A 22,949-nucleotide genomic window follows, 5' to 3' on the forward strand; every position below is an offset into this window, starting at 1 on the left:
ACCTGCTTTGATACGATAACTGCACTTGAATTTTTACTAGATAACATTTTTTGTTCGGTATGGAGATTCCGTATATCGTCATGTTACCGGAATTTACATGGGGACTTACTGTGAACCACTTATTGCGGACCTGTTTCTGTATTGTTACGTGTTACAATTTATGACTAAAATCAGCCAAGACCCATCGAAACAACATCTGATACACAAAAAATTTAAAACACTTTTAGATATTTGGATGACATATTTGCTCTCAAAAATGACGACTTCAGTATATACACTTAAGAGATTTATCCTGCTGAATTGACTCTTAATAAAGCTAATACTGACACTAAACACTGCCCTTTCCTGGATCTATATCATTAACGGGTAGCTTAATACTAGTACCAAAGTTTACGATAAAAGAGATGATTTTTCATTTTTTGTTGTTAATTATCCATTTTTAGATGGTGATGTTCCCTTGTCACCATCTAATGGTGTTTACATATCGCAACATGTTCGATTCGCTTGTGTATGTAACAACTTATTTGATTTTAACGAAAGAACTCTCTGTTTAACTGAAAAATTATAACACAAGGGATTTCAATATCACAAACTAGTCAAACATTTACTAAATTTTGTCATCGTTCATCATTCGTAAATATAAATCACCATGCAGACATCTTATACGTTCAGGTATTTCACATCCAATCTTTTATGGTAATATTCTATACAAGTCGTTTTGGTGTTGTGTCTGACGTTGTCATAAAAGCGGGAGGTTTGGCATGCCACAAAACCAGGTTCAACCCACCATTTTTTTCTTAAAATGTCCTGTACCAAGTCAGGAAAATGGCCATTGTTATATTATAGTTCGTTTCTGTGTGTGTTACATTTTAATGTTGTGTTTTTGTTGTGTCGTTATTCTCCTCTTATATTTGATGCGATTCCCTCAGTTTTAGTTTGTAACCCGGATTTGTTTTTATCTCTATCGATTTATGAGTTTCGAACAGCGGTATACTACTGTTGCCTTTATTTATTCAAAATGTCGTCATTCACTTCAAAAGCTAACTAAACATTAAACTCTTTAACGTTCCTATCGGTCAATTTGACCGATAAGCCAATTTTTTGAACAACTTGTTTGCATGAAGTCTTGTATCGTTGACATTTCTTGACGAACAGATGTGGTTGAGGGCTCCAGTTGATACTCGGAATATCAGCAACATGATTTAATGTGCCTGAAACTAGTATCATGCAATGCGTTATGTCAATCCCCCTTTATTGACAAGAATATTTTTTTGATAACACTGTTTTTATCTTTATTTTTAGATAGATTATTTTCACAGAATATTACAAAACAAATCATTGATTTAAAAAAAAAACAAACCATATGACTATTTTGATAACTGTGCCGTGTTCTTTTACAAGAATACTATTAAAACTGTAATTAAAACCTGTACACATATAAAATATTTGATTCACCATTAAGACAAACTCAAAACGCACTCAAAATTCATGTTTCGTTTTGTCAGTTTTTATGGCAAGAGAGATGAAAACATCTAAAATGTCTAGAAAATTGTTAGCGGAGTTGGAATAGCAGCAACAAAACTTTGTTTCTTTAATGCTTAATAATGCGAATGTTGGACACCATAAGAAGAGAAAAGAAGTTGGATTATGGTCTTCCAAAATTTTTTTCTCTTCTTACAGGGACATGAGATAAGTGGAGTAAGATACTTAAATGTTATGCCTTTACCTATGGTTTTTGTGGCTCAGTGGTTATATGAACAATCTAACGCCAGTAAGGTCGCGTGTTCAAACCTCGCTGCCGGGGGGGAAAACATAATTTCCTATATTAAATGTAACTTAACTTAACTTTACTTTCAATTTCAGTTAAGACAACTGAGTCAAGTAAAGAAAAACTCAATTTCTAACCCCCCCCCCCCCCCCTCTCTCCTCTCCTTTGTTTTTGTTACATTCTTACCCTGGCTACCCAACCATGTTATATTATAATTGCATATTTAGACTCATTCTGTTAATAGTTTTAATTAACGCATCTTTTTCAGACACTTAATTGACTTTGACAAAAATCCTCACAAATCCGTTATTTTTGGATGTTTCGAGCATCGATTTTTCGACGCCGCATCTGGCACGTTTTTCAACTTTCTATATAAATTTTGCACCTAGAACGTTTCCAAAAGACTTTATGCATTGCTTTTACACTTAAAATTTGTTCTATTTTGGTAACACAATGCCTGTACTACCACTTTTCCCCTTGAATTGTACATTGTTTTCACATTTTTTTCAGCAAGTCACGTGATTTTTTGAAAGATACCACGTGACCAAGGAAAGGATTAGTTTTCTTCAAATTAAATTTTCTGAAAACTTCAATCATTTATCTGTCAGATGAGTTCAAGTTGGCCTTTGTATGAGCTTTTGTTGAAATGTACAATTGATTGAAATTGGACAGCGTTTATTCGGGTAGAAAACGTAAAAAATCCTTGAATGTTAAAGGGTTAAACAGACTTATACAGAAGGGATATAGTTACGATACTGTTGTCAGGTCATTAAAGATGGCATATTTTGAAATTAATATTGATTCACTCATCGGAAATAAACACATTTATTCTTAAAGCAGTTGTTTTCGGACTTCTTTTTACCTGAGTTTTACTGTGCGTATTGCTGTGTTTTTGTTTATTGTTAAATTGGCTAGAGGTATAAGGGGAGGGTTGAGATCTCACAAAACATGATTAACAACGCAGCATTTTTGCGCCTGTCCCTAGTCAGGAGCCTCTGTCCTTTGTTAGTCTTGTATGTGTCGAGATTGTCGCGGGATAAAGACGTTCTTTAGTTTGTATATAACCATTGTCGACGTAGGCGACTTCAGTGACATCGCCGTGGGCGCTTATGAGTTGTTATTAAAAGTTATGGTTGAACAGACGTGTTTGTATATCTTAGCTTAAATTGCCACAGTTTTAACCTCTATATTTATGGTGCCGTGACGAGGATTTAAACAAGCTCAAATCGATACGATCGGGGAACAAAAGTGCTGTTACCAAACTATTTCGAAAGATAGAAGCATCGAAGCAGATTACAGATTTCGATCCAGAAGAATTAACCGCAACATTTGACAACCTCATTCAGAAGCAAAAATTACTGAACAACTTGAATGAACAGATACTCAACCTAACGGAAATGGAAGATATAGAAAACGAAATCATAGATTCAGATGAGTATTGTTTAAATTTAGAAACAAAAGTCGGACACATACGCAACTTTATTCAAAATGCTCAAACCACATCACGGACACATCAGAGTAAAACTTCATCGCAAATACTAAACGTTGAACATCAACCGTTCGTCACAACAAACCTTACAGGAAATACATGCACGCAGTCGTTTGAAAATCCGTTCACTCAAGCTAGTAACACAGTTAGTACTTCTGTAAATTCGCATACATCCGCGAGCAGTCAGAAACACTACTTACCCAAACTCACACTTCCGAAATTCACAGGGAACATATTAGAGAGGCAAACTTTCTGGGATTTGTATGAATGTGCCATACATTAGAACCCTTCATTGACCGATGTCCAGAAATTTAATTATCTCAAAGCACAATTACAGAATGAAGCATTACGAACAATAACAGGCTTTGTACTTACTAGCGCAAACTACGCAGACTCAAACAGAATCACACACGCGTACATGCAAGCCCTTTTAGAAATTCCATCACCAAGAAATAAACTTGTCACCTTGAGGCAATTTTATGATCAAATGGAAACTTACGTAAGAGGCCAATCACAAGATTCTTATGGAACATTACTTGTGCCAATTATTTTGAGTAAATTACCGGGAGAAATTAAAAAACACCTTGCTCGTGAACATGGAACAGGAAGATGGTTATTACGAAAGAGTATCTTAAATGGAATAAACATAATCGACACAGGACAAGACATTGAAACTTCTCACAATGTACCGAGTACGTCGTCTTTCTTTACCGGGACAAAATTGATAAAACCCCGACAAAATTAAGCTCTAGATACGAGACATACACACCAGAATTTGGAAAGTAAACCTTGTGTATTCTGCCACGATATACACGCACCAGCGCATTGCACGAATGTATCTCATCTAGAAACACGCACAAATATAGTAAAACGCGAAAAATTATGTTTCAACTGCCTTGGCACACACTGTATAAACGATTGTAGTTCAAAACACTTTTGCCGTATTTGCAACAAAAGACACCACACAAGTCTGTGTACTGGAAGCCAATAAAACAACACCATTAACCATGATAATGACACTAGTAGACGAATCGAGCAAAGTACAAATGACAGCCCACAGAATATGAAATTTTTCTATTAGCAATGAACATTTACAGAATTCACCAACTTGCAATCAGACATCTGTACATCTTGTACATAAAGAAGAGGACACTACAATTCTACACTCATCGTCAGCCGAAGTACGCACAAATGTACTTTTAAAAACTGCCGTAACACCCGTATGGTCAGACCACTTATGTAGAGATACCAATATAATTTTTGATGAGGAAGCACAGAGATCATTTGTTACAGAGGATTTAGCGAAGTTTTACAATTATCTTCATTTGGAAATGGAGACAAAACGTACGGCACTTAGAAAAATCAACAGTTCACGTAGAAACAAACGCCGGCCAGAGAATACGTGTAAACGTTCTGATCATAACTATGATTGCCATACCACTAAAGAATAATATTTGCCACATTAACACAGGACTGAACTATTTACGGGGACTAAAGCTAGCACATCCGATAACACAGGAAGAGTCGTTTGAAATCTCATTTTTGGTCGGAGCAGACCTCTATTGGGATATAGTCGAGGATGAAGTATAAACAGGAAATGGTCCAACCGCCGTGGAGTCTAAATTAGACTACTAACTTTCCGGTCTAATAAGGGACAAAAGAGAGAACTCGTTGATAGGTACCAACATATTCAACATTCTTGTTTCGCACAAAACAGAGGAACACAATCTAGAAACGTCTCTAGACAACGCACAGAAGTACTCGACCTAGACGAATAGCAAGTGTGAAGGTCCGGAAGAAGATACAGAAGCCAGTGGATAACAAATGTAGACGAACATGTTGAAGAAGACTAACAATTTTAAAACGGACATTCGTGGTTAACTCAAAATTTGCATTTATGTGAACAAGAACTTAGTTCAACTGAATTCAATTTAGTTCATTCATGGAGTTAGAGACTTTTCAATTTAATTTATTTTCAAATATGGACAGTTAATGTGAAATTTATGACAATTTGCACTTTTTGCGTCCCCCAGTGTGTCGAGATTATCGCGGGATAAAGACGTTCTTTAGTTTGTACATTACCATTGTCGACGTCGGCGACTTCAGTGACGTCGCCGTGGGCGCTGATGAGTTGTTATTAAAAGTTATGGCTGAACAGACGTGTTTGTATATCTTAGCTTAAATTGCTTTTAACCCCTACAGTATGTTTTTTGTTAATGTTAGTTCATTTAATTGTTTCGGAGTTTTGTGTTTTTGTGTAGGGGCCAGCTGAATCCCGCCTCCGCGTGTGGGATTTTCTCGCTGTGTTGAAGACCCAGAGTTTGCCAGTTTTCTGCTCTTTGGTCGGGTTGTTGTCTCTCTTACATACTCCCCATTTACATTCTTAAATTTACATATCGTTAAACAAGGTATACTCGATTTTAGATCCAATTGAAATCATTTAAGATCAACAGGATTCATCCGTCTTGTCTATCAAGAAAAAATATGAAAATAGGGAACGTGGTATGATTTCAAATGAGACAATTATCCACCAGAGTTAAAATGACGAAGATATAAGCAATCATAGGTCACCATACGTTCTTTATAAATGCGAAAAAGACCGTTTGCGTTCAATTGAGAACACTTTTATCCTAGTCAACAATAACTTGCTTGTATTTTAAGACACAATCAGTTATTATTTTTTTTAGATTTTAAGAAAATAGTTCAATGTATTATAAAGCGGCAAAACATACCAAGGGGACAATCAAATATCACAAGTCGAAGAAAAACAGACAAAACCATGATCAAAAGGAAAAACAACGAAAAGACAAACAGCAGGTTACAAAAGATTGATAAACACTAAGCAAAACAAAACCGTTAGTTACATAACTATTTTAAAACATATTTTTGCACTGTAAAATTTACTTAAGAAACGCCGTAAAAGGCAAAATCATACAAAAAATCTAATAAGGATTGACTTTCAAACGAATGACAAATACAAAGCAAGATACATGCATATAGATTGGTAAAGACTATAATTACCCCCCTTGGTATCTATTTTCTCTTTTTGTCTAAATTGATTTCACATGTAACCTAAAATATTTGAGTGAAAAAAATATTTATACATACGGATAGATCTCTTATGTGAGTTTGCTCTACAATAATATCATGTTTTTCTTCGATTTCATTATCTGTCGTCCCATTTCCTACTGAATGCATTTCATATACTTCAATATTGAAGTAATCAATTCCAGACAGATCATCTGACCAAATATTCCAGTGGATATTGACAACATTCTATAAATACAAAAGAAGACATTAATTTTACATATATGTAGGAAACTCTTATTCATGTATTTTGGTAAGTTAGTTCGTCCAACTGTATAACAGGTATAAGCTTATTCTATTTGTAGCAACGCTGTTGACAGAGAATCTTATTCCTAGACAAGTAGAAACTTTTCTAACGTGTTTTTTCTAAGGGTTAGACATCTTGTACTACGGGTCATCCAGATAAAAAGTGTCCGTTCAATCTCTATAAATGGCAAAAGATTTTGTACAGTTGGAAACATTTTCCATTTTAATAACAATACAATATACAAATATATTAAAGTTTTCAGACATGAATTAGGTATACGACATAATATTCCATATGTATTGTTTCCTACAAAGATCAAAAAGCTAGACAGCATTCTTTCCACAATTGTTCTTCTTTTTGAAAATCGCTTAACTGCATGCAGATATTAAGAAAATGTCACTATCTTATCATGACAGTGTTTATGAAACACGTTTATGAGTAATTTTAAGAATTTGTTATTTTTAATCATATTTCTAATTTTAAAGTTTATCAAACGGAATGAATTAAAGCGTACTTTAGTGAACAAGGAGCATGTCATAAACAACACATAGTTATTATAGTTCAAATCAATCAATAACCAGTAATCTCGTATTATTCATAAATTAATTACATAAACATAACTTAACTTTTTTCCTTGTTACGTGCCTAAGCATTTACCCTTCAGACAAAATTAATACTTACAGAAGTGGATGTATCAGGTACATAAACAGGCAGTGTAGGACAATGAGACTTAGAACAATCATAGTAAGGAAGCACTATGTCCCAGTGAAATATGTAGGATTCTGTTGTCTGTTTTCCTTTCAAATAAACTCTGCTTGGTTCAGGCCATTTTTCTACTACATTGTATGTTTGTCTATCATCTCTGTTTTCATAATCCAAATATCCTCCATTTTCAAGTAAAACAGATACATTGAGCCTTTAAATTAGATTTTCAATATTTTCAATAAAGTTGTATTAATTAATTGATTTATAAATTGATATTTTGTGCTGCTAATTAAAAAGAATTCTTACCAAATTTACTGAAGCACGTGAAATTTTAGATGAATGGTTGATTCCCGCATAAATTGTAAATCTGAACATTGTGCCCTTCCGCTGGTGGTTTCTTTTGATAACTTTTGATATGATATGTATTTTATGATATTTCACACACAACACATATCTTATTTTGATCTAATCTATGTCCAGTAAGAATTTCCGAAAACAATATCCAGCAGTATACGTTGTTTACACATCTGAAAGAGCCACATATTGTTTTAGGTTAGTGCCATTAGACATCGGCTACGACATTCTTTGATTAAAGGTGCAGAAACCTGAATGATTTGAATATTTGGACATTTTATAAATAATAAATTCACAGAAAATGACAGTATCAAAGATAACTTTACGTAACCGTCCTATACGATCGTCATTATCATATTTAAAGAAATAGACCTGTTGTCTGTTTTAAAATAAATGATAAGAAAGAAATTCAAAATGTGAAAACAGAAAAGAAGAAAATAGTCAACGGAGATACCACTTACCGGTCATTATGCTTAAAGGGATGGAACTCTGCTATTGATACATCACCACTTTCACAGCGGTACAATGAATTGACAGGACAAGGTGCATCTCGATGACAGCTACTGTTACAGTTTTTATTTGTAAAAACTGATTCCATGTTTTCATTTTCTAAAATATATTTTTGGAATGACCTACGGTATAAAACGATCCAAATACTTTCTCAACATAATTATACAGAGTCTAGAAACTCAAGTGTTTCCACTTTTGTTTCTTACAATGACTTTATAATAGGGTTAGAAGCTGTAAAAATCCGAGATGTTTGACTAAAATGCATCGTTACAAAAAAGAGTCTTTGTTTTTCTTATCTAATATGTATGACAAGCGTCAATAATGACCCTTTTCAGCAATTTATTTTTAATTTGATGGCAACTTGCCCTCAACATTGGGTTTTGTAAATTGCTCATATTGTTTATTTTACTGGACGTGTTTGGTGTCATGAATCATTATATCTTATTTCAAAGATTCGATTATGTGAATCATTTCAAATTATATGAACCATTCTAGAAATAAACGATGCAGGTCGGTTGAAAACAAAACTTTATAACAAAAGGGAGGATTTTAGCTGTCCACTTGTGAATTTTCCATTTCAATGTAGAAACATTCCATCACCTCCTGCAAATAGAGTATGCACTTCTCCAGACTCTGCGTTTCCTATCATGATTTCCCTAATAGAGGTTTGCTGCTTAGAAATGTACAAGGTAGCATTTGAACCAAGTGTTCCAATTGGTAAAATTATGGAATATCTGTTTCACAGATAACCACGAATATGTTCCAATTGTAGTTACCCCAGTCCGTGATCTTTTCCTAGATTTTGACATCACAAATGAGACTCATCGTCGTATTTGTACTTACAGAGAGCAACACGATGGATGCCACTAGTGGATCATGTTCTGCTGACCCATGAAGGACCACATGAGATCAACGTTAGTTCACATAGGGACCTTGTTACTCAGTCTTTAGTTTGTTTTCTTTTCAGTGTTTTGTGAACTTCTTTGTATTTTTGTCAACATTTGATTTTTCCCGAAGCATTGTCAGTTTCTGTCGACGTAAGAGTTTTGATGATCCTGTGTATATTCCGTCTCTTTTCTTATAAACAAATAGAATGATATAATTTTGACGCTTCAGTGCAGAAATGTATGTTGTTGGTGTCATTTGAAGGTCATATGCATGTAAATGACAAAAGAGAAGGTATGATAAGGCCGTAATTTGGACCATTGAATTCGAATATCAAGAAGTACTATCAATCTCTTAAAAACCATCCTTCAGATGTTTATGAAACTTTAGTCTAGCAGATTTTATAGTTTAAATTGTGTCTTACGTATTTGCACGAAGACTTCAAATTGCTTAAATGTACTGCACAACTGCCAAAAAGTGCCGAGTTACCTACAGTTTGAGTCACTGGCATTAACACTGTCAAAACTTTACCCAGAAAGATATTTTACTATAAAATAAAACTTTTACAAAGATTTCAATGTGTCGAATTTCTTTTTGGGTGAGGCGTTTGCTCACATCTTATGTACCTATATATACCTATATTTTTTTAAACTAGTTATAAAAAGTTTTTTTTATCACATATGTCAATCTCGACATTCTTATGACGTCATGGTGATATCACACGTGAAATTTCTGAACTGAAGTGTCCAGATTAAATCAACCTGTATATTAATCAACAAAAAATAACATAATTTTGAAAGTCTTAACTTTGAAAGAAAATATGTCGCTAATAAGTTTAGATACCGACAAATCGTATCTGTTAACCATTTAATGTCGATTCAATCGATCTTTCTAGTAACTCTGTTGGAGCAGTACGTTTGTCATGCATTTGGTCAAATAAGGAAGTCAAAATCGGAACATTAATTAGAATTTGAATCATAAAGAAACAATCTTGGTTTTTTTTAAATCTATTAAATAATATCCAACAGCTTTCCATTGCTTTTCAGAATAAATTTCGTGCATAATTGCAAAATCGTTTTTGTTAAGTTTTGTATCAAGGAAATCCATAATTGTGATAAAACAATTTAAATTGGACGATGGCATACAATTGGAAGGGCTCAAATCTACATTCTTCTTTTCGAAATATTCTGTGAAATTACAGACGACGAAATCATTTATATTAAAATTTATATATAACAATTACAGAAGAGTAATATAATATGTCCATAAAAATTTCATTGTGCGACAGTAAAAGTAAATATTGATGATTCGAATGATGCAATATAACTGTTTCGTAATTGGTTTGTCCCTGAAATTAGATGCATAGTTTACGTTCGATTTTACTTTTTTGTTTGCTTGGAATGTAATTATTGATGTTTAATAAAGCATTTCATATATTACAATTGCAGTTTCTAGCCACACACAGCACTAATAATTCGGTTACATGTTTAAAAATATAGAATTGTGTTGTTAGAACATGTGCAAGTAAAACTCTGATACTGTGGAATTAAGTAAAGATTGAAAAAAACTTCTAAAATGAATTGAGTTGGTGAATTTTTAAACATACCATATTGTATGGGTTTTTTTAAGTCAACTAATATCAGACACTTACTGCAGTTATGATAACTCCGCACCATTAGGAAACCAAACGAACAGATAATAGCATGCAAAGCATTGGAATGTAAAACCAAACCGTTGTTACTTATTCATGTTATTGTTTGGATAAAGTTTTAGGGGTTTCCTTATAATTTAGTTTTGGAAAACACTTTACTTCAAACCAACTAGTTTTTGGCAACCAATTTGTTAACGCGACGTTTGTAATAAGAAAACAAACAAACGCAAATATAATTAACCTAGTTCTTCTCTAATTTGAAAATAGAATTTTAAAAATCGCTAAACCATCCTTGTGAAGTCAACAACAAAGGGCTTAACACAGAAATATGAAAAGTGCTGAATATGTTTTGCAGTGGTTGCCTTCTTTTATAAAACGTTCTTGGTGATAATTGGTTGAATTGTTGCTGTGACATCTACACAATAATTCCCCTCTTTATAGGTTTTTATTCTTTATGCAATAATTGAACTATTTCGGAATTCTAATTATAGCTATTATTATTGCAAATTGCTACAATTTTCAAATCAAAACACATAGAGTGTAAGCTGATATAAATAAACTCCTCGTAGATACTAGGCTGAAAATGTTGTATGCCAGACGCGTGTTTCTTCAACAAAGACTCATCAGTGACGCTCGATTTAAAAAAGAGAGGCGAAAGATACCAATGGGACATTCAAACTAATATGTCGAAAAAAACTGACAATTCCATGGTTAAAAAAACAACAGACAAACAAAAGGACACAAAACACAACATAGAAAACTATAGACTGAGCAACACGAACCCCAAAGGACACATTAGTGACGCTCGAAATAAAACGGGTGAAAAGGCCAAATAAAGTACAAAGTTTATGAGCATAGAGGGCCCAAAATTCCGAAAGGTTTTAACAAACACAACATGTAACTGCATGTAGCTGCAACATGTATTTTTTTACTAGAAAATTACGTAGTTTGATAGGGCTCTTATTTCAGACAAGCACAACGAACATTTTCAGTGTCTAGAATATAAAAGTTTTTACTTTTATTGTCAATGCATGATTCAGTTGAAACAACCAAGAAAACAAATTTTCTAATTGTTAGAATAGAAATATTTGAAATTCAACTTTTGTTTTAACATTAATTAGCTTTCTAACTATGTAATTATCTCTTTATTTATTTAGGTTTTTGGGGCGTACCTAATATTTATATATAATGTCCTTTATTTCTTTTAGTGTTAATCATGAAATTATAAACAAAAAAACGAGAAAAGACAGAAGAACTAAACAAGTTGACAATTAAACTACATATTGAAATATCAAAGTTTAGCTCCCTAAATTACCCTTAAAATATAAAAAAGAAGATGTGGTATGATTGCCAATGAGACAACTCTTCACAAGAGACCAAATGACACGGATATTAACAACTACAGGTCACCGTACGGCCTACAACAATGAGCAAAGCCCATACCGCATAGTCAGCTATAAAGGGCCCCGAAATTACAAATATAAAACAATTCAAACGAGAAAATAACTGCCTAATTAATGTACAAAAAAAAATAAAAATTAAAAGCATGCATCACGAGCGTAATATTTCCTTCAAACATTTTTTAAATGTGTTTCTTCAACCTAACAGTTACTACATAAAAAATAGCGTGATTGCAGTAATTTTATGATGTCAAAAACTTCCGTAGCACTAAATGAAATATGTTATTTGGTTTTATGGTGAATAACAATTGAATCACAGACAAATATTTTGGTTTTCACTCAATTTTATTCTTTACAGCGACATTTCAGGAAAAAGGTTTATTTATTCAATATACATCATTAATATTTTAAAGTGCGTTTAACAATTGACTAATAGTCTCTGTTCTAAAAGTTTTTCATATTTTCATACAGAATTTTATTATTTAGATTACCGAATATGCAAAAATATTGACGTCTTGTAAAATAAGAATTGTCCGTCCTTTACCTTTCATCGTAATTTGACAGAAATTGCACCATACGAATATTTGACGACCGGGCAAAAAGAGATAGCACAGATGATATGCTTTCGAATTATATATGATTTAGCCGTATTTTAGGTAGGTGCATTAAAAATGAAATTTTATGGTTTATGACACTCGACAATATATATATTTAAAGTTCTTATCTGACGCTCATCATGTTTTTTAATAATCAAGTTTTTTTTTAAAGTGAACTTAATTATTTTGGTTTATAAGCTCTTCTTTATTTAAATAAGTTTTGGATTTTAAAATATTTTGGCCCCGACATTCACTGAAGTGACATTGGCTGTCAAAATGCGCGTCTGGTGCAGAAACATTGGTACCGTTAATGTTTTTGTTTGAAGCCATTTCGTTTTTTCTGATGAAGTAGTGTAATATAGTCGTTTTAAGTAAATCATTTTGAAACAAAAGTATCCGAAATTCAGGAGATAAGGCTTGCCCGAGACATACTTGTTATTGTAACTACAACGATTTTGTCTAATAATGCGAGAGCCTCGTTCCGGCTTCCTCAAGCAATAAAAACTTACCGCCAAGAAATAGCACAATAGGGCTGAGAGTGGCGTTCAACACCAATCAATATATCAATCCATATTAAAATGTAATAAGTTAATTGTTAATAAATAAGTGCATTGAACTCCTTGCTATCATATATTTACCTCTTATCAATAGTGCATTCATTGTTCCAAATATAATACCATAATCAAAGTCGGATACAAAATGTGAAAGGTTTTCGGTTTTTCCGACTTCAACATGTTTTCCAAACTTGGGTATAGTTGCAGTGATTTTATAGATTGCTCCTAGGGAAAATTTTAGCGTATCAAGTAACTGGTTATTAGTCCATTTCTTTGGTACTAATCTGGGAGAAGTCACATTGTCTGGAGAGACAACTGTAGTTTCATATTTATCAATTAAACGAACTTCTGCGTCTATTATGTTAATTTCTGTTGTTACTGAAAAGTACAATGATAACCAATTATGAAATTGAAAACCATTGCATAATCAATTTAAATTAGTACAATGAAAGCCTTCAAATTAATACATTTTAAAATCAAAGAGTGTACACTACCTTTTCAGATTCAGAGAGAAACCCTAATCATTACTTACCGATCATCTCATAACAATTGCAGTAATTATTTCTAGCATATTTACCTTTTTTTCATTACAGAAGAAGACTTTAAATTTTACAATCACACTTCTCAAAGGACAATTTAATCAAGTAAATAAAGTTATGTTTGATAAGATAGTAAGAACGTGTAGTGCTGAGAGTCGAAAAGTAACAAATTAAAAGGACCAGCGAAAGCGCGTAGTTTATCTTTAACATCCAAATTGTTCGTGATACCCCGAAAATAATAATTTCCATATGCATTACTACAAAATTAAATGATAAGATATTACCAAGGGTCTTGGAGGCATTCGTGAAAGACGAACTGTTATCTAGGCATCTCCTCAATATAGTATTGGGACCTCCAAACAAATGTTTACAAAAATACAGTTGCTGAGAAAGATGTCCAGGAACTCAGTGCTTACGTCATTAACACTTTCAGCTGTTACACATCGATTCAATACCGCCTTCGCAACCACGGATTATCTGCACGCCTGATGTGGTCACAGGAGACGCGTTTTTCAACAACCTGTTACTACATACTTATCAAATCCTTTTGATTACTCTACGTGAACACAGACAAAAAAAAATCATCCATACAACAAGAAGGCAAATTGTCCCCTAGGACAATTACCCGTGTGTCTGAAATTGGAAGTTGGTGAAATAGTGTATCTGGGTTGTGACTTAACAATACGTGATAGATATCATATAGTACAAGGGGATACTAATGCTGCAATGTTTGTAAATTAACTGGGTCTCAATTTAGATAAAATTCTTATCGTGTAAAATGTTTTGAATGCTACAGAATTCGATATTAGCTTTTGATTATAAAAAAAAACAAAAACAAAACACGCTCAGCATTTACCTCAACATACAGACGAATATAAACCCAATATAAAGATGACTGACATCTCCCCACCTCCATCCTTACCGACAATACCCAAAACTAATCCGACCTACCAACAATACTATAAGATACGTCGCATCCAAGTGCACAATTTGAAAGCTTTGATATCCTAATTGAAAACAGTTCAATAGTTGATTTTGACCATAATAACTTTAATTTATTCAACAAACAGAAACTGAGGGAATCGCATGAACTCCAAAAAGAGCGAGCCCGGGTGATTTGTCAGGGTAAGAGTTTCCTGATATGAATCCATTACCCACCATGTCAATTCACAATCAGGTTCTTGGTTTTCTCATTTGAATTGCTTTGCATTTTTATGGTTTGGCCTTTTATAATTGACAATACTGTACGGGTTTTACTCATTGTTGAAGGCTGTACGATGACATATGTACTCTGATGGATAGTTGTTCACCTTGGCAATCATACCACATCCATTTATTATATTGCTCGTAGAGAATAGCATTTCGCAATATTTGTGAATAAATATATGTTGTGTACAAGTTATCATTTTGTACAAATTATAATTTGTACAAAAAAATTGTACAAAATAAAGTGCTTGTACAAATCACAATTTGTATAGAATTTGACTAAAATTCACTTGTACAATAATTTATAGTATGGATTTTGTTATAAAAAAGTGTTGATAGACATTAAAGAATTTTTGTTCAATGACCACACAATAAACTTTATTTACAAAATAGTTCTGTAATATTTGTTTGAGCATTTGAGTGAATTGTGGCTTCGGGAACTGCTCAACGTCCTTTGCTTTTTACATTTACATTTAGAAGTGCTGCACCCCCTTTGCATTAACATGAATGAAACCTCTGACCACCAGTGTTTATAGCTTTTTAACTGCGTCATGTAGCGAAAGTTGAAGCTCAGGAACCGTTGCTGCAAATAAAGATGTGTCTTTAACTGTGTCAATTTGATTTCTCGACAAATATCCTGTTCAAATTCCTTCAGCTGTTCTAATGATGTACCCAAATTCACCAGATTCAATAATATCACCAAAGATATTTTAAGAATCAGTTGGGGCACTATCATACTGAGGAATTTGTATAATGACATTATCTCCCACAGCTAGTTCTGATAATTTCCGTTTCGTTTTCTTTGTTAGATATTCGGCTTGGATCTGTTGGACAGACAGCGCACGCTTCCTGGCATGTATGATTGGTGTTTCAACATCAGTGTCATCCTGATTGTCACTTGGTTCCAATTTCTATTATACTGTCAGAATTTTCACAGGGGCCAATTTCTAATATACTATCAGAATTGCCACTGGAGGCAATTTCTATTATTCTATCAAAATTGTCACTGGGGCCAATTTCTATTATACTATCAGAATTGTCACCGGGGCCAATTTCTATTATACTTTAAGAATTGTCACTGGGCCAATTTCTATTATACTATCAGAATTGTCACTGGGGCAAATTTTTATTGCACTATCAGAATTAAATGGCATGTATGTATCAATCACATTTCCTCTCTCCAATTTTGTATTTTTGTATTTTGTAAATAAGGTTTATTGTGTGGTCATTGAATACAAATTTTATAGCGTGTATCAATGCAATTTTTATTACAAAATCCATACTATAAATTATTGTACAAGTTATAAGTGAATTTTAGTCAAATGTTGTACAAATTGTAATTTGTACAAGCACTTTTTGTACAAATTACAATTTGTACCGTCCGTGTACATTCACGCCAACCATTTTTCATTTTAAGATAAAAAATAGATTTTGCAAATTGCTCTGCAACTTTTAAAGGTAGTTGGTTTGAAAAATGTAACAAAAATCTATTGAAGTCACTTTCGAAAAACCATTTGCTCTATGAGATTTGAAAATTGTTATTTTCATGAAATTATATTTTTGATTTCACGAAGATATTGAAACAAATATCAATAAGTTTGTGTTAAAAATGATTTTATTTTGTCAAAAGTTTAAATATAGTAAAACATTTGTATTTGCTTGTTTTAGAAAACAAAACATATTTCAATCTCATTCTTAAAAGCAAATATTGAAAATGCTGACCTTTAGCATTTTTCAATTTCACTTACAATATTGAAAAATGAAAAATGCTCTAACGTGGAGCATTTTTTCAATTCAACTTACAATATTGAAAAATGAAAAATGCTCTAGTGTGGAGCATTTTTCAATTTGACTTCAAATATTGAAAAATGAAAAATGCTCCAACGTGGAGCATTTTTCAATTTGACATTTGATATTGAAAAATGAAAAATGCTCCAATTTTTCATTTTTCATTTTGCTGTGCAATATTCAAATTTGAAAAATTTTCATTATTTAAATGTCTAATAATTGAGAACGAAATGTAATTTGTTTCAATATAGGCGTTTTAAATGTTTAAATTGTTGACACTTTTTATTAAATGTTATACTATTTCCGTTTTCTTTTTTCTTGTTTTAAGCGCAATATCTTGAAGATATTTTTAAGGTGTGTGTGTGTGTGTGAACTATGTGTGGTATCAACATATTCCGAACAAGAATGGTACACTGACAAGTACGATAATGACCACAAAAAATCATTCTTTCTTTTTATCTATATATCTAGCTGTCTTTGTAGCTACATGTTTATATCTATCTTTCGATCTACCAATCTGTCATTCATTGTTTCTATCTATCTGATTTTTGTTTATCTTTGTCTTTTCTTTCTTTGAATTGTCGGGGTTGAAATCTTTAATTTAGTTCTCTCGAAGTGAAGAAGTCACTTGTTTACATACATGTACATGTTGTAAGAATGGAAGAACTTTTATCGTTCTTTACTACTCCCAAATGGCATGACAGGGACTTGAACCCTACAAACATTCTAAAACAGTAACTTTCTTTTTCTGTACCTGTCTACTAGTATCCCAAGCTATTAATTTGTATGAATGTATTACAGTTGTGGTTCTTATTCAATTTGCTGTCAGTCAAAACTTATTTTTTCATCGTTTTATTAAAATCTTGACCGTGTTTTTCCCCGTTTCTTTTATTGTTTCGATTTTTGGGTTTCCTATAATAATGATGATAACAAACTAAAAGTTATAATTAGTTTATTTCGCTTCCTCTACCTAGTATTTGTTTAGCAACCAACAATCAATCAATCCAGCTCTTAATTATTTGTAACAAACGTATATACACGGCCGTCACTCGGCTAAACGAGAGATTGGTCGGTTAATCTATGTTGAGTATGCGGCTATATCGGCGGTTGGTCTGTTAATTGGGTTTGCTAAAGTCTGTTAATCAGGTGTTATCGAGAAAATACTTGCAAGTTCAGTATGTTTCATTGTATAACTTTTTAAATATATTTTTTATCATAAAAATTATTCATGTCTGACAAAACAATTCAATGTACTGAATCCAGTGGTGTAATTATTTTTTTTCTAGCTTTGATAAACAATCAATAAAATGAAAAGGCGGGTTACTCATCAATAAATTTATACACATTTTACACACACACAAAATGTACACAAAATGACAACTTGGCTGAATTTACTTGCATGCAATATTTTGAACATCGAAAAAAGACAGGCATTATGTTTGTTAACATATTGATATCATTGTGTGAAAAATCTACACGAAAATCTGTATTTTGGTGATATTAATCAATTTCTATTAAAAACCTGGTTTGTTAATGGGTCGGATGTATAAAACCCGGTCTGTTATTTGGTCTGTTAAGAGTTATGAATGGCAATGAAAATATAATTTGATTGCTTTATGGGGAGTTATCGGATCAAATGGGTAGACTCAAGACGAGTGGCTAAAATATACGGAAACAACACATGAACAATGAAACATAAATTTAGACAATGGAAATTGGAAATTGATAAAAATGGTTTCGAAAAGTGTAATATTAAAGTAATATTAATTTCATTCAAGAATGGTCGCATATATCATGTGAATTCTGTTTCGTTGTTATGAATGACACCAATTTGTCATCTACATTGGTAACCAGTATATACATCATTTTTATAGTTCGTTCTTATGTTGTACTGTTATACCACTGTCCCAGGTTAGGGGAGGGTTTGGATCCCGCTTACATGTTTAACCCCGCCACATTATGTATGTATGTGCCTGTCCCAAGTGAGGAGCCTGTAAATCAGTGGTTGTCGTTTGTTTATGTGTTACATATTTGTTTTTCGTTCATTTTTTTTATATATAAATAAGTCCGTTATTTTTCTCGTTTGAATTGTTTTACATTGTCATTTCGGGGCCTTTTATAGCTGACTATGCGGTATGGGCTTTGCTCATTGTTGAAGGCCGTACGGTGACCTATAGTGGTTAATTTCTGTGTCATTTTGGTCTCTTGTGGAGAGTTGTCTCATTGGCAATCATACCACATCTGCTTTTTTATATCAGAGATAAACGTCGTAATGTAACTAAACATCAGTAAGTAAAATATATTGGGATGCTAAAATATATATAAAGAATAGAGAAAGAATAATGAGAAAAATAAATAAAATGTAGAGAAAACAGAAATAAACAACATCCCCAATCCGGACCCTCATGGTATACACGAGAATCTGGATGGAGACGCAGAATATAGAATAATACTTAAGGACAGTAGAGAGTGATGCATTGCTAAAAAAGAGAGAAAAATAACAATTGTTTAAGAATACAGACATGAAACACCCCTTTTTATTATTTAGACCCTCCAAGATGATTGTTAAAATAATTTTGGCATTTATTCCACATCTCCTTATTTTTAAATTAATAGTATAGACAACGATATCTATATAGATGCTTTGCAATTTTTTTACTGTATATCACTTTATGTTATTTGAGACTGGAGTCCGATAAACATTGGCCTACTGTCAACCGCTGAATCTGATAGCTCAGTAAATATTGTAAAGTGCAAACAAAACAAAATTTCAGGCGGAGGGGGTGGTTGAAACAGTAACGGATTGCAATGTACTCAAATTGGTGACAAATGCTAGAATTTTACAAGCGCACAACTGCATTTCTCCTCTGCACTTATGTAGAAAGGAACTAAACGGAATAAAATGAATTAAAACTTAAGATAATCAAATGTAGCTGCATTCGCTTCTTTCCGTTTACTTCTTTAAAATGTTTTGTAAACAACATATGATTAAGTAATAGAACAAAAGAACCAATTGGATGATGCTGACGAATTATGGTTTAACGTCCAGTGGCAAATATCATGTCCATATGAGAACGACAACACGTTATATGTACCCGGTGTTGTATAAGACAGACACTTTCAGTCGGATTTTTGAACGTGCTTCTTTGAACAGACACAACAATCAAGGCTGATTCAAAACGTTAATAATAAATTCATGCATATTCCAGCAGCCAATCCATATCACGCTATATTGCAGTGACACACCTTTCAAAAAAATACAAAGAAAGTCAAAATAAAAATGCTCTTACTACAAGGATATTGCTGCACCGTATTGTCATTTTTTTTTTACTCAAGTACATCTCATTCTTAACTTTTTTAATGGGAAATTATAAAGGTAGCAAAACTATTGTCGTGGCTAAATAACCCTTAACTGACACAATTTTAATTGTCCAACCCATTAACAGACTTTATTCCCCTAATAGTCACTAAAACGTGGTATTACTCACGTTATGTTACGATTATGAAATATTTACTAATGTCAATTTATTTTTTAGAACCAAAGTACTATTTTGTTTCCTTTAAATGATATCTAAAATTGTTTGTTTCGCCTTTTATTAAAACAATTGCTATGCGTATAAGCATAAATACCACATACTTGCGCGACGCCTTTTAGTTTTACTGAAGTTTGCGCAGACTATGAAATGTTTTGACAGGTGGAAAATGTTCTATGATAGATATCATTTTGTCAGACACTTTTCTTTTTTTTTATTTGGTTCTTATAATATGCCAAAAATCTGTATATTTAACAGAGTTGAACATTTAAATTGTGCGTTTTACTCTTAACAGACGTATAACCGACCCGATTAACAGACCAACCGCCCATATAGCCGCATACCCAACCGCATAGATTAACCGACCAATCTCTCGGTTAGCCGAGTGTCGGCCGTGATATAATGGTCTTTTTTTTTATAATTATTATTTCTCTGCAGGGAACGATGTTTTGGAATATTGTTTCATATCATATTGTAATACGCTTACGGAAATATAATTGTGCAAGGTTTAACTTAATGTAAATGGCAGAAAGTTCATATACTTGGTAGCATAGCAGTCATTACTCTCCTTTTTATGTGACAATATTTAAGAGTTATGGAACTTTAACCACTGTAGGGTAAAATCAACTGTTTCATACTAATTACTTTTCCCTGAATTATAAATAAAAATCAAACTTTCCTTTCTGTTGTCAGAATAGGAACGAGAATTGGACAAAGAGACAACAACCCGACCAAAAAGCAAAAACAGCCCAAGGCCACTAGTGGGTCTTCAATACAGCGAGAAAATCCGGAAGTCGTGCTCCAGTTGGATCCTTTACACAAATGTGTACTAGTTCATCGAAAATGGACGTCACATTAAATTCCGAAACATATTAATAAACGTAAATAAAAAAAAATATATACAAAACGAACTAAGGCTACCAGCTTCTTTTTCATTCTATTAAAGTACTTAACTTATTTATAAGTAGTTTGTGCAAGCGAATGTACTTCCAGTGTGACTTTCAAAAATAACTTGATAGTTGCTTAAGGTATATCATACTTTTCAAACGATTCGGAAGTTGACATAATATATGTATAGAGACACCTGTCTTCTGTTGAATACAATATAAGTGCTTCGCAAGAGACTTTTGGCTATGTGTTTAGTTGGGTTGTTATTTCGCTGCCGTGTAAGCGACATCTTTTTCTGTTCATATCAGTATATATCAAATCGTCGTGTTGCGATGTAATAGATAAAAGGTATGAAGAGAATTATAAAGCCATAGTTTTAATAGAGATTCTGCTGAGAATACTAACTTACAGAAAAAAATTGATAAAAAAATTAACTGTCGATATATTTGATACATAATTGATTTATAATCGTAACAGGTGTCGATAATAAAATTACAGTAATTTTTTTGGTCAAAATCCATTGCAATTGTACTGACTGATTTTGTAGGCACAGACACATGATGGTTTATAGGTTGTTATTCGCTTTGAACTAACTATCACGAACTTCGAGCACGCTTATATCTGTACTATGTGTTTAGTCTTTTTTATAACTTGTTTCTTGGTTTTTATACGCCCGTCTAAGACGGGAAATATTATGGTATACCGTTGTCCGTCCGTCCGTCGTCCACACTTCGGACAATTAATAAAAAACGCTTCCACCAACTTTTATGAAACTTTGTTGAATTGTTTATATCTATTGACGTAAGCTCCCTTTTGATTTTTATAAATTTCAAATTTTTCGTTTCCATGTTATGAAATTTTATCCTTAAAAAAGGGGGGATTTTCCAGTTTTAGGACAATAATTCAAAAATGCTTCCATCAACTTTAATGAAACTTTGGTGAATTGTTTATATCTATTGACGTATGCTCCCTTTCGATTTTTATAAATTTCAGATTTTACGTTTCCGTGTCATGAATTTTTATGCTTAAAAAAGGGGGGATTTTCCAGTTTTCGGACAATCACTCATAAACACTTTCACAAAATTTTATGAAACTTTGGTGAATTGTTTATATCTGTTGACTTAAGCTACCTTTCAATTTTTATAAATTTCTGATTTTACGTTTTTCAGTTATGGATTTTTATATTGAAAAAAGGGGAATTTTTCCAGTTTTTGGACAATAACTCAAAAACACTTTTACCAACTTTTAAGAAACATTTACATTTTTGGAGTTATGCAGTCTTATTCATAAAAAAATGAGTTTTTTTTTCAGTTTTTCGGATAATAAATCAAAAATGCTTTCGGCAGTTTATGATGAAACTATGGTGACTAGTTTATATCTATTAAACTAAGTACCCTTTTGTTTTTATATAATTTCTGATTCGATGTTGTACAGTTGTGGAATTTTTTCTTCTTACGCTAATCATGTTTTCATAACGACAATACATGCACGATTTATCCGATTGCAACACGATCTTAACACGGTTCTTCTGCGATTATAGAACGCTCTTACATCGATCAGTCTACGACCTTTCCACTTTCATACCGCGATCTAACTACGCTCTCATCAATAAGGTCAACATCATGTTCCATATAAATACTGTTCCATATAATTCCTTCTAATTGTCATTAACACGTAGAATTCTCGAAAACAACACAGGCATACCACCAAAATATACCAGAACTAGTGGTCGTGATGGTAGGGATAGAG

At 32.8% G+C, this 22,949-nt stretch overlaps 1 protein-coding gene across 1 annotated transcript in view; it reads right to left on the reverse strand.

The window, feature by feature from the left end:
* The window catches only part of LOC127720900 (uncharacterized), a 102,864-nt gene that overhangs the window by 55,809 nt on the left and 24,106 nt on the right, over window positions 1-22,949 (reverse strand). Inside the window, exons 8-11 of the mRNA XM_052227640.1 lie at window positions 13,331-13,624; window positions 8,112-8,259; window positions 7,273-7,507; window positions 6,366-6,533 (exon numbers count right to left, since the gene is read on the reverse strand). Of these exons, the coding sequence (XP_052083600.1) occupies window positions 6,366-6,533; window positions 7,273-7,507; window positions 8,112-8,259; window positions 13,331-13,624 (845 nt within the window). The remainder of the gene's footprint in view (window positions 1-6,365; window positions 6,534-7,272; window positions 7,508-8,111; window positions 8,260-13,330; window positions 13,625-22,949) is intronic.

Source organism: Mytilus californianus, unplaced genomic scaffold, assembly GCF_021869535.1.
Source record: "Mytilus californianus isolate M0D057914Y unplaced genomic scaffold, xbMytCali1.0.p SCAF_11, whole genome shotgun sequence".
Lineage (NCBI taxonomy): Eukaryota > Metazoa > Mollusca > Bivalvia > Mytilida > Mytilidae > Mytilus > Mytilus californianus.